Genomic DNA, 13,917 nt, shown 5'->3' with positions numbered 1-13,917 from the left:
TTCTCATATTAGTGTTTATATGGCCTCTTTTTCCATTCTTTTACTCCAAGACAGTGATATAGTTGTGCCTTGTTCTTTTACCCTAGGAGTCTCCTCAGATAGGATCTGAGACTTTTGCAGTTCTTTTAGCTGGGATCTTCTGTTGTTTTACAGGAGGCCTGTTGATATAGTGGCTTTTAATTGGGAAATTTAGTCCTTTAATGTAATTTTTCATGTGGTTGGGTGTTAATCTACTATCTCTGTATGGTTTTTTTTTTCCCTAACTGCTCCCTTTTTCCCTCCTTTCTTGCCTTTTTTGGGATTATTTGAATTTTAATAATATTACATTGATTTCTCTATTCCCATTTCTAGGGAGACAGTTCTTCAAAAGTGTTTCACATTTCTTCATATCTTGTGAGCATGGCATTGGCTGCCCTTTGATCCTGACCATCTTTTCAAGGATGTTTGTAGAGTGAATAACCTTGGAAGATACAGTGCTTCCCTCTAGAGCAAGGGGATGGCATCCTTACTTCCTATTAGAAAGGATTTGGATTCCCTAAGGTCAGATTTCCTTTCCTGTAATGCAGTCCCACTGTGTGTTCGGGTGTCATCTAGCCTTCTTCACATTGCCCTGTGGAAATTGGGGCTCAGGAAACAGGCATCAAAATGCTGATACTCTGGCTGCTGCTACTGCCGCAAGTAATGAACTTTATGTCTCACCCCAGAGAGTTTTGTCTTTACCGTCTCTCATGATACCGTGGCAGGCTGACTTGTTAACTAGCAAGTAGAGTGAAATCTCAGACCCCTTACAGTCTTGACATCCTTTACTCCCTCCTCTTGCTTTGTGCTATTGCTTCATTGATAGTCCATCTTGTTACCTTACAAATTCCGCAATTCACAATTAGAATTTTTGATTTAAATAGTCTTATGTCTTTTAAATAGTTAAAAAGAGAAAAGAGAGAAATACATATTTTTACATGTAACCCACTTACTTAGCATTTCTTTTGTACTTCCTGCCTTTCTGAAGATTGTAGTTGCAATGTGCCATTATGACCCTTTATCCTGAAGAACTTTTTACAGCATTTCTTTAGTGAAGGTATTTTGGCAGTGTAGTCTCTAAGTTTTTGTTCTTACAGAAATGTCCTTATAAAGCATTTTTGAAGTGTGTTTGGCAGCATATAGAATTCTGGCTTAGTTTTTTTTCAGCACCTTAAATATGTCATTACATTGTCTTTTGGCCTTTCATGTGTCTGATGAGAAGTTAGTCTTCATTTATCATCCTTTCCCTATATGTATTTTGTCATTTTTCTTTTGTTTGTTTTGGTTTGGTTTTTTAAATAATTTTTCTTATCGTGTTCTGAATTCAGAGCATTTTTAAAAAATTTATTTATTTTTAAATTTATTTATTTTTGGCTGTGTTAGGTCTTCGTTGCTGCGTGTGGGCTTTCTCTAGTTGCAGCGAGCAGGGGGTACTCTTTGTTGTGCTGCGCAGGCTTCTCATTGCGGTGGCTTCTTGTTGTGGAGCACGTGCTCTAGGTACATGGGCTTCAGTAGTTATGGCACGCGGGCTTAGTAGTTGTGGTGCACGGGCTTAGTTGCTCCGTGGCATGTGGGATCTTCCCGGACCAGGGATCGAACCCGTGTCCTCAGCATTGGCAGGCGGATTCTTAACCACTGCGCCAGCAGGGAAGTCCCTGTTTGTGTTTATTCAGTTGGGATTTTTTTGAGATTTTGGGCTCTGGTATCTCTCACTAATTTGGGGAAGATTTTGGTCATCATTTCATCAGGTAATTTCCTGTTCTATTCTGTTTCCTTTCCTCTATGACTCCACATAAACCTGTGTTGATATTTCCCCTCAGGGCTCTGAGCCTCTGATAATTTTTCTTCATTCTCTTTTTTTGGCCACACCGCACAGGTTGCTGGATCATAGTTCCCTGATCAGGGATTGAACTGGGCCCTTGGCAGTGAAAACGCGGAGTCCTAACCACTGGACTGCCAGGAAATTCCCATTTTTCTTCATTCTTTTTCTCTTCCTTCTTCAGATTTAATGAGTGCTGTCTTCAACTCCAGTGTCTCCTTGATGTCTCCTTTCTGCTGTTAAGCCCACTTAGTGAATTTTTCGTTTCAGGTTTAGAATTTTCATTTGGCAGTTTTTTTATAGTAACTGTTTCCTTGCTGAAATTGCAAATTTGTCCATTCATTATGCATACATCATCTTTTAAATTCTTGAACGTGTTTATAATAGGTGCTTTGGAGTGCTTTTCTGCTGATTGCATCATCTTAATCATCTCAGTGTTGGTTTCTGTTGACTACTTTGAGTATGGGCACATTTTCTTGTTTCTTTTTATGTCTAATGAATTTTGATTGGGTACTGAACATTATGAAGAATGCTTTGTAAAGACTGTGGATTCTTTTATATTCTTCTAAAGAGTCGGTTCTGTTCTAGAGGGCAGTTAACTTTGGCTGGATTCAGCCTTCACACTCAGGTACCATTGTGGTGGGCTGCAGCTGAAGTTTCTACCCAGCCTTTAGTTGCTGGGGGTATTTTGTTTGTTTTTGCCAGAACTCTCTTTTCTTCTCCTGGTGTTGCATAATTTAGTGGTGAGCCACGTTCTGTGGCTGATTTTGTCTCTAAATTTGGAGGCTTAACGTCCTCTGCAGCCTTTTTTCCTAGGATTTCCCTTGTAACTTTCTGATTAGTCCCAGCCTGAACTCTGATATTTGCCATCTCAAGCAAGTAAATGTGCTTTTCCTTGCAACTCCCATAGGCAAAAAGCTGTAAATTTGCAAATCTCACTCATTGCACTTTGTCTTTCAACAGTAAGCTTCCCTGTAGTTTCTACTTGCTTTTGGTTCTTCTCCAGAGATTTCAGATATTGGGTTTAAATAATATTTTCTCAGATTTCATAATTGGACAGGAGAGTTAATCTCTGCCATTCGTCCACTTCCTTTTTATAATAATCTTTGAAAAACATTGCTTCTAAGCCCTAAGTAGAACAATCCCAAGCTGAGTAATATAGATTTTATTCTGTAAGCAGGAAGTATCATCCAGAAATACTTTACTTGTGTTTGAAAGTTGAGAAAAATTCCTTTTTTTTTTTAAAGAATGGGCATACATAAAACTGTGAAGCTTTTATTTTAGAAATAAATGCTTGAAAGAAGCAAATTACCAATCAATTATCACCATAAACTTTTTTGTATATAAGGTTCAGGTATATATTTTGACCACTTCTTTCTCTTATAATTTTAGGATGCCTTTTTGAAAATCATTCGAAATGAGGGAATTAAGTCCCTGTGGAGTGGCCTTCCTCCTACCTTGTAAGTTGAAATTTAATATTTTTCTTACTAAATGATGGTTGTTATTTTGCCTTATAATCAGCCTCGTTGGACAACATCATGCATTTTTAATACTAGTGCTTTTTCATTTTCTAGAGTATTTTTTTGTGAAGCTCACAGCTGTCCACACATTTGATGATTTGCTGGAAGGATTCTCAGGACCTAAAGAAGTGATACTCATGTCTGCAGTTTATTACAGCAAAAGAAACAAAGCAGAATCAGTAAGGGGAAAGGACACAACAGGAGTCGACCAGGCAAAGGCACCCTGAGCCCTCCCGTGTGACACTGCAGAGCATGTGCTGCTTCTCCCGGCACTGAGCTGCAGTGGCACACGCAGTGTTTCCGTCTCATGCAGCCCTGGAGTCTGAGTCTAGGGCTTGTATTGCAGGCTGATGACGTAGGCACATTCTGTTTGTGACCAGCTGTGATTACCAAAACCCTAGCGCCCCAAAAAGAAAGCAGATGTTTACCCAAAATCACATCATTTGCACAAATCAACCTAGACAAGCTGGTTTAGTGCTCCAGACATACAGAAAAACCTTGTTATAGGGAATATTCCAAGGGCTAAATTCCTTGGGGGTTGACCAAAGGTCAAGCAGACAGATAGGTCCTCCTGAAGATATAGATTAGAGCAGCTAGGCCTGCTGTGTTCACTTTGGTGCACAAGCATAATTTTTTTTTTCACGTTCAGAAGTTAAGAATTTAGTGTTCATTTGACTGTTTATTTTACTAAAATAATGAGAGGTATTGTGCTACGTATACTTTGCTTTTCCAGATAATTGTAATTCTCTACTAACTAGCTATTATATGAATTAACATGACAAGCTAGTAAGGCTGAATGTAAAAATCCCATAATATCTTGACTTTCTCTGCCTCGTTTCTTTCTAATTTATCTTTTTATAGAGCAGATTAGTCAGTTTTGAGGCATATATTCTAAACAGTGCCTGAGGTTATAAAGTTAGCGGTAGATCCAAGAGCAGCAGTCGGTCTTATTCCTAAATTCTCATCGTCACACTTCACCGTAGAACATTAGGCATTTCCATGTGTGGTCTGTGAATGTCCTTGGTTAGGCCATAAACAGAGACTGGTTTTTTGTTGCATTAATATTTATGACATGACAGTACCTGCAACTTTGTGTTTAATTAATAACTCCCTCTTGATATTTTCATTTGAAAGAATAAGTCATTGGAATTTCCTCAGAACTCTAGTATATATAATTCCAGCGACATTAATTGTAATTTATTTTCAGTTACAAGCAGGTATGGTATATGGTCCACAGTTCAAAAGAATTTTACACTTGTGCTTGTACTTTTTACTTTAGTGATTTTCATGTTATCGTAATGTAGTTGGGAAGGAAGACCAGAAACAGAATAAGTCAAGGAGATAAGAGAAGTGTCCTTGGGGCTCCCTGGTGGCGCAGTGGTTGAGAATCTGCCTGCCAACGCAGGGGACACGGGTTCGAGCCCTGGTCTGGGAAGATCCCACGTGCCACGGAGCAACTGGGCCCGTGAGCCACAGTTACTGAGCCTGCGCATCTGGAGCCTGTGCTCCACAACAAGAGAGGCCGTGATGGTGAGAGGCCCGCGCACCGCGATGAAGAGTGGTCCCCACTTGCCACAACTAGAGAAAGCCCTCGCACAGAAACGAAGACCCAGTACAGTCATAAATAAATAAATAAAAGAACGTGAATTTCTTTAAAAAAAAAAAAAAAGAGAGGTGTCCTCATTTGTCTTTTCCTATTTATGACCTGACTGGGTGCTCTGTAACTTAACTTCTCAACTACAGTATAAACCTTTGGAGAGCAGATACCTACTTTACACCTTTTTGTTGACTAAGTTAAACACTAATAATTTTTTAAATAAAAAAAAAAAAAATCGATCTCATGGCTGATTTGTTGTGGTTTTCAGCTTATATAAAATAGAAGGATTTTATCTTATATTTAACAATAAGAATATGCTTAAGCCTTTGATAATGTTGTACAAATCTTTTTGTGTTTCTAACAGAGTGATGGCAGTTCCTGCCACAGTTATTTATTTTACCTGCTATGACCAATTAACTGCTCTTCTGAGATCTAAATTAGGAGAAAATGAAAGCCGCATACCAATTGTTGCTGGAATTCTGGCCAGAGGTAAGTAATAAATTACTATATTTTCATTCTGATTTCTGCTTAACGCTTGTTTTAAAATTCTGACATTCATAGAGAATTTGTTTAAAATACAGAGTATTGGTAAAGATATATTTTGCATTGTAGTTTGTACTAATTTGTTAATATCTATACTCTAGAAGTCATATTGTATGGTGATTGCCATCAGAATGAGATGGGATCAGCCTATCCCTGTCAAATCTTGGACAGAGATTTTAGATTTGAGATTTTAGACTTCAGATTCTAGATTTTAGGATGATAACAGATAGCTGTCAAATTAATGCCAACGTCTTTAATCATTTTCCTTGTAGACTTTGAGATTCAGAGTTTAATCATAAGGAAATTTGCCTCTGCACAGAAGGACATTTTTCTCTGTGCAGTGGAAGTGAGGCTTGTAGTAGTCCTCGTTGATGTGTAAGGGTTGTGGAACTGCTCTTGAAAGAGTTGAAACCAGAAAGAGTAATGTATGTGAAATACCTTTATCAAGAAAAAAATCTGAGCCAGTATGGTTGGTATCATAAGATATTTGATTTTAAGGTTTGCTTCATTTCAGAACAAAAGCTTAAAATACAAAAATGCATGAAATATTAATTTTTGCATGTGTGTTTCCATAATGCACGGCTTTGTTTTTGTTATATTTGCTTGTTTGTACTAGTTGGTGCAGTAACTGTAATAAGTCCACTGGAATTGATTAGAACCAAGATGCAGTCTAAGAAGTTTTCTTACGAGGAACTGCATCAACTTGTCAGCAAGAAAGTGTCTGAAGATGGCTGGATTTCCCTCTGGAGGGGCTGGGCTCCTACCGTTCTTAGAGATGTACCATTCTCAGGTAGGGTTTATCTGCAGGTTTGCCTTACATATCACTTTTAAATCAAGTAAATTTTAAACCCTTTAAGGCTAAAGGTAAGTTATCTTCTTTAGTGACCACACACTCCTAGTTCAGTGTTGGGCTCTCAGATCTTGGTAAGTATTTATTGAATGAACAGTTTCTAATTCAAGCCTGGCTTTCTTTTCTCTTTGTGTTTATGTTTAATTTCTTTTTAAACATTAATTGGTGTGTATTCATAGTTAGATAATGCAAAGTACCTTTAAAATTAAGTCATAATTAGTAAGATAAGTAAAGTACTACAAATCAAGATATTATGAAATACATTTAAGGGACTTCCCTGGTGGTGCAGTGGTTAGGAATCCGCCTGCCAATGGCAGGGGACATGGGTTCGATCCCTGGTCCGGGAAGATCCCACATGCCGTGGAGCGACTGAGCCCGTGTGCCTCAACTACTGAGCCTGTGCTCTAGAGCCTGCAAGCCACAACTACTGAGCCCACGTGCCACAACTACTGAAGCCTGCGTGCCGCAACAAGAGAAGCCACCACAGTGAGAAGCCCACACACTACAGCGAAGAGTAGCCCCCGCTTGCCACAACCAGAGAAAAGCATGTGCGCAGCAACGAAGACCCAATGCGGCCACAAACAAACAAACAAACAAACAAATAAATAAATAAATTTATAAAATAAAAAATAAAAATACGTTTAAGACCACCTGTGAATTATATTGACTCCTACTTTTTTCAGTTATTAAAGACAAAAATCTGACCCACTGAGTGTCCTGTAGGGACTATTATAAATCAGATTCGAGATTGTGCTAATCATTGAATTATGCAAAGGGAGAAAAATCATGAAAAAGAAGTGCAAAAATAACAACTTGTAGAATGTGCATACTTCAGTAGTGTTGGGTTGGCCAAAAAGTTCTTTTGGGTCTTTGGTAACATCTTATGGGAAAATCCTGTGGCCAGCCCAGTATTTCTCTCGTGAATCTCAGAAGATTCCATTTAAAACCTGGAAGATTGCAGCACTATTTACAATAGCCAGGACATGGAAGCAACCTAAGTGTCCATTGACATATGAGTGGATAAAGAAGATGTGGCGCATATATACAATACAATGGAATATTACTCAGGCATAAAAAGGAGTGAAATTGAGTTATTTGTAGTGAGGTGGATGGACCTACAGTCTGTCATACAGAGTGAAGTAAGTCAGAAAGAGAAAAACAAATACTGTATGCTAACATATATATGGAATCTAAAAAAAAATGGTTCAGAAGAACCTAGGGGCAGGACAGGAATAAAGATGCAGAAGTAGAGAGTGGACTTGAGGACACGGGGAGGGGGAAGGGGAAGCTGGGAAGAAGTGAGAGAGTGGCATGGACGTATATATATATACACTACCAAATGTAAAGTAGATAGCTAGTGGGAAGCAGCTGCATAGCACAGGGAGATCAGCTCAGTGCTTTGTGACCACCTAGAGGGGTGGGATAGGGAGGGTGGGAGGGAAACAAGAGGGAGGGGTTATGGGGATATATTGTATACGTATAGCTGATTCACTTTGTTATACAGCAGAAACACACCATTGTAAAGCAATTATACTCCAATAAAGATCTTAAAAAAATAAAAAATAAAACCTGGAAGAAATAATTATTGAGAACCCTTGTATTAACATTCCTTTTTCCCTTTGAGTTACTCCTTTTCTTGGGCTGTCATTCACATCTCTGCATCTTTGCCTTTCTATTAGTATTTTTCTTCAACGTTTTGTGTTCAGTTACGCTTTTTAGAAACATTATAGATTCCTAGACCAATACTTTTCCATTTTTTAAATTATATTTAATATATAAAAAGCAATGAAGATATAAATTATGAAGTGCACTAATAAAATGGAAACCTGTTAAGTCACCACTTCAATATATGAATTAGAATATTGAATTTATATAATCATGAAACCACGTATGTCCACCTCCACTGTCACATCCTCAGTGGTAACCACTACACTGAATTTTTATCGTTTGATTTTTAAAAAGTAGTTTTACCATGTATGTATTACTGCTAAATAATGTTACTGACTTTTGCCTATTTTTGAGGTTTATAACTTATTTTACTCAAAAATGTAAGATTCATTCTTGGTTTTCATGTGTAACTTTTGTTTTCACTTGTGTTTATGTCTGAGAAAACAAGTAAACAACGCTGTGAACATTTTTTTAACGTGTATGGGTATAAGAATCTCGTCAGTTTTAGATTTGCTGGTTCATGTAAATATACACATTTTAAATTTTATGTGGTAATATCAAACCCTTTTCTAAAGTGATTGTGCAGATCACAACCACTAGCTTCCTGCTGCTTCATTTCAAACCCTCACCAGCACTTTTACTGCCAAAAGTTCTTAATTTTTGTTTACCTAGTAATATAAAGTGGTATCTCACTTTAACTTATATTTCCCTGATTATTAATGAGGTTGGACACTTTCATTGGCCATTTATTTATCCATAATTGATTAGGGATTACGGCTGAAATAAGTATTCATTTCCTCCTCGTATGGATAGTTATCCAGGCATCATTTACTGAATAACCATACCTGCTGCAGGGATTTGTTGTGTCACCTGTCGTATCAAAGTTTCATATATGCATGGATGTGTTTCACTGGCCAATTTGTTTAACCCTGTGCTAACAGTACAGTACTGTCTAAATTAAAGTGCATAATAAAAAAATCTTCATGTTACCTTTTTTTTTTTGCCGTAGGAACATCCTTTTTCTTTATAACTCTTAAAGTCTTTTAGTAGAGATTTAGAATTTTCTTTATAAAGGTTACATATACAACCTCTTTTTCTAACATTCATTTATAGGTACCACTCACCCACAACTTTTAGTGCCTATTTTAAAAGACCTATTTAAAAAAAAGCTGTCTAAATCTTTGTGGCTGCTGCAGTGTTACCGTCAATTCTTGTCTGTTAGCTTATATTCAGCTACTTGTAAACTCTTACAATAAGATTCTAATTTGCCTATCTTTTAGGTTTTCTATGTAGACAATAATATGTAAATTGTAACTACTTTATTTCTTCATTTTTTAATAGTTACAGCTCTTTTCTATAAATACTGTGCTTATTACTGTGCTGCCTAGAACAATTTTGAATAGCAGCAACGATAGTGTTGCATCCCTATCATTTTCCTCATTCTAAAGGAAAGAGTTCTGTTGTTTCACCATTAATAATTTTTGCTACAAGTTCTTGATGCATATCCTTTATCAAGTCGGAGAATTTCCCTTTTATTCCCAGGTTTCTAAGAAATTTGTTTGCTTTAAATGAAAGTGTATAGAATTTTATAAAATGCTTTTCCATCATTTTTAGATGATCATACAATTCTGTTAATGTGGTATATGGCATCTAAAGCACTTACTACCTTTGCATTCATCAGATAACTCAGTTTAGTCATAGCATGTGATCGTTTATGAGATAGTCTGGCTTCAGTTGCTGATTATTATTTTTTAGGATTTTTACATCAGTGTACATGAATGAGATGGAACTGTACTTTTCCTTTCCTCTCCTGTCCTTGTCAGGTTTTGAAATTAAAGTCCTACTTTTTACTGATGCATAGTTTTTTTGTTTATAAGACTACTAGAATATTATTGAGAATTTTTTTTTTTTAAATCTCGCCTAGTATGTGTCTAAGCAGAAAGCAAGGTGTGTCAAGACTAGAATTCTCTTTTCTTTAACATACAGTATTCCTTAACTATTTAAAGTCCACATTTCATTTCTAAATATGTGTTCATTTCATTCTCTGTTTTTACAGCAATGTACTGGTATAACTATGAAGTTTTAAAGAAGTGGTTGTGTGCAAAATCTGGTTTATATGAACCAACATTTATGATCAACTTTACTTCAGGGGCATTATCTGGTTCTGTAAGTTTATTCTTTTGTTAATATTCCACAATAGTGATAATTGTCTTACTAAAATAAAACAAAATATTATGTAGCATTTCATGTCTATTGACATAGTACTTTGGGGCTGCAGTGCTTTAAAATTTTTGTAAGTATTTACTACTCTATTTTGAAGATAAATTACTAGCCATTAAACATTTTAAAATGCATTTTATATGTTTTTATTGTATTACAAATACATTATGTTTTTCTGAATCTTTTAGATTTGTTAGATCATTACAGTTGTGATCATGGTAAGAGTTTAAATAGTACTTTATTCTTTACAAGGTATTTGGCAATTTGGTCATTAAATGCCAGTAGATCTGGTTATTTAATATTTTATAGAGTGTCATCTCATATGTATAATCGGATTGAATAGAAGTAATTTCATCCTTTGCTGCTAATTCCTGTTTCTTTGGGAACATTTTGGCTGAGTACCTCTTAAAAGAATTTTAATAAAAGTTATAGTCAGAAGGGAGAAATCTCAAATGACCATTTTTGGGTAGTAGAGAGTTCACCTTTTGCCACCCCTCCACATAATGAAAAGTTGTGTAGTGGACTTCCTTTATGCAGATTCTTATCACCGTGATCTTGGCCACAAAGAGCTTTCTTATACCCACATACTTAGAAAGTGAATTTGTGATGACATAGAGTGATGTGCTGACATATTGGAACCAAATGAAAACAAGAGTGAAGGAGCATAGTGAGGTCATGGAGACCTGCAGAAAAATACTGGAGTAACTTGTGTCAGAAAACCTAGGCTAAGGAAGCCCCTGAGATCGTGTTCAAAATTTAGACGTGAATATTCCCGGGTCTGAGATCTGTCAAATTAAGCCTAGTGGGGTATAAAACTATTGAGGTAAAAGAGCAATTCTTTTTAGCAATTTAAGTAGTTAGAATACCAGCAAAATCTTTTCATTATCTTTCTTATTTGTGAGGTGATTAAAAGTAACTTAATTGTATTTTATTTATATCTTAATCCAGCACGAATAAAGAAAAACAAGTACTATTTATATTTAGAGATTCATAACAGTTGGAATTGTAGAACCAATTCTGTACTTAATGCTTTATATCTTTAAAAAAAAATGGCTATATATCCTATTAGCCATTGAATAATGGCTATAGGCTGTTGTCCCAGCTTTCCAGTAATATGAAGGAACGTTCTCTGTTTTACTACTTCTGCCTAACACAGAAAACTTACTTTAAAAAATTTTAATGATTTAGAAAATATTGCTGCCTTTTGACTGTTATCAAATAACAGCAGAAAAAGCACATCAGTGGGACAATGTCCAGGTTTTCTGTCAGAAAACAAAATAGCCTAAACCATATCATTTTAGAAAGTGTCAGGCTCATACCACACTGTTGCTACCTTTGATACTCCCATTGGCCCTCCCTATCCAGAGGTTCTGCATCTGCAGAGTCAACCAGTTCGATTCCTGATTGTTGAATCCACGGATGTAGAACCGCAGATATGGAGGGCCGACTCTACTGCGCCATTTTATATAAGGGATTTGAGCATCTGCAGATTTGGGTATCTGTAACCAATACCCTCCGGATACTAAGGGACAACTGTATGTGTTAGATTGTGGACATGGAGACACAACAATTGATTTTATCTTACCTGAGATCTTTGAAACTGATTTCAAGAACTTAAATCTTTTAACATTGACAGGTGAAATAAATGTAAATGATTTTAAAGGGTATTTTATGAGCATATTGGCCAAATGTGAGTTGGGAAGCAAAAAATAGAGACCAGGTTTTACTTTGTATGATTGTTGTATCAAATATTATGAGACATTCCTCAGGGAATTTATTCTTTCAAAAAACCTTCATTGCTTAATTAGGGCATTATGAAAATAATTGTTAAATTGATTCATTTTGAGGTAAGTTTTTAAAAATGTGATCTGTGAGCTACATTTTTATTTATTTATTTATTTATTTATTTTTATTTTTATGGCTGTGTTGGGTCTTCGTTTCTGTGCGAGGGCTTTCTCTAGTTGTGGCAAGCGGGGGCCACTCTTCATCGCGGTGTGCGGGCCTCTCACTATCACGGCCTCTCTTGTTGCGGAGCACAGGCTCCAGACGCACAGGCTCCAGACGCGCAGGCTCAGCAATCGTGGCTCACGGGCCCAGTTGCTCTGCGGCATGTGGGATCTTCCCAGCCCAGGGCTCGAACCCGTGTCCCCTGCATTGGCAGGCAGATTCTCAACCACTGCGCCACCAGGGAAGCCCTCTGTGAGCTACATTTGATAAATATGTTGAAACCTATAAAGAAAAGGTATATAGAACTAAAAGTACATTTTCTTTATTTAAATTTAATTTTTAATAATATTTATTTCAAAAACATTTGTTGGAAAATTTTAAATGCTTACTAGATACTTGAGAATTTCCACTTTAAAATATTATACCTTCATATGTAGTAAAGGAATAATGGAACACACAGGAGCATCAGAAAATGTGAATACTGGTTTCAGAGTCAAAGAGGTCTGGTTGGAATTCTGACTCTGCCACTAATAGTTGTGTGACCTCAGGAAAATAGGGGAACTTTTCTGAGACTATTTACTTACTCCTGAATTTTGGGAGGAATACATAAGACATACATCTTTTTTCTTTAATAGAGCTTCTTTTAAATACCTCTGGTTTCATTCTATGTTTCACTTTAGTTATGATTTTTATTACTATCCTTATTAACTAATGTGCTAGTTATGATTTTTATTACTATCCTTATTAAGTAATGTGCTAATCAGAATATTAAAATACTTAAGGAAAAATTTAAAAATAGATTTAAATTCATCAGTTTTACTTTTTGTTAGTTTGCAGCTGTTGTAACTTTGCCATTTGATGTGGTGAAAACACAAAAGCAGACACAACTTTGGATATATGAAAGTCGGAAAAGTAAGTTTAATTAATTTACAACATTTTTAAGATGCCATGAAAAATTTTTTCTTTCCAGATACTAAGTTAGGAATATCTAAAATAGGGAAAACAAGACTTTTTTTTTTACTTTGTTACCTTACTCTTTATCTAACTCAAACTAATACACTGTTAGAATGGAATACCCAGAAAAAAATACTCTAAACCTAAACAAAAAATTTAAGAAATCTTAAAGACTATGTATTTTGCCTGCCATGAGTTAAGTCTCATACCTGCTATATAGAAGATTAAATTATGTAAGTAGTCTTTCAAATAAATGTAGGCAAACCAGGGTGAAGGATAGGCAGTTACTGGGAAATCTTTTTTCTTAGTGCATCTTGTTTCATTAGTATGCATACACATTTTGTTGTTGTTGTTTATTTTTTAGCTTCCCTTCTTTTGATGTGTTTTTTCTGCCTACTATCCCATCTACTTCTTTGTAACCTATAATTTCTTCTAGAACAAAAGCATACTCTTAGTTGCTTCTACTAGATCCATTCTGTCGTTATTATAGAAAAGTATAGCAAGCCCACTGGAAATGGGGCTTCGATTGTTTCCGAAACATACAATTGTTAGGATTTGATAAATTTGGATGGTCAGTAGATGAGTGTTTATTTTACTGTTGTCTATGCTTGAAATATTTAATAATCACAGTGTTTCCTTACACTGTAAGAAGTTGCTTATCACCTGTAGGATTAGCTCTTTTGATGCTGGATCTTTCTTTAGGCAGGAGATACTTTTGAGGTTCTGTTAGAGCTCTGCAGTGGCTTACCTCCAGTTGATAACTCTTTCTGTTCTTTCTCTT

The 13,917-nt window shown here is 36.1% G+C and overlaps 1 protein-coding gene across 2 annotated transcripts in view; it reads left to right on the top strand.

Annotated features, from left to right (window-relative positions):
- Positions 1 to 13,917, top strand: part of SLC25A40 (solute carrier family 25 member 40) — a 50,878-nt gene that overhangs the window by 33,609 nt on the left and 3,352 nt on the right. For both annotated transcript variants that reach the window (XM_068550489.1, XM_068550488.1), the window contains 5 exons: positions 3,230 to 3,297; positions 5,319 to 5,443; positions 6,114 to 6,287; positions 10,072 to 10,181; positions 13,013 to 13,094. In XM_068550489.1, the coding sequence (XP_068406590.1) occupies positions 3,230 to 3,297; positions 5,319 to 5,443; positions 6,114 to 6,287; positions 10,072 to 10,181; positions 13,013 to 13,094 (559 nt within the window). The remainder of the gene's footprint in view (positions 1 to 3,229; positions 3,298 to 5,318; positions 5,444 to 6,113; positions 6,288 to 10,071; positions 10,182 to 13,012; positions 13,095 to 13,917) is intronic.

The sequence above is a fragment of the Eschrichtius robustus genome, chromosome 8 (genome assembly GCF_028021215.1).
Source record: "Eschrichtius robustus isolate mEscRob2 chromosome 8, mEscRob2.pri, whole genome shotgun sequence".
NCBI classification, from domain to species: domain Eukaryota; kingdom Metazoa; phylum Chordata; class Mammalia; order Artiodactyla; family Eschrichtiidae; genus Eschrichtius; species Eschrichtius robustus.
The sequence above is the reverse complement of the archived record's forward strand: the minus strand, read 5'-3'. Positions and strand labels throughout refer to the sequence as shown.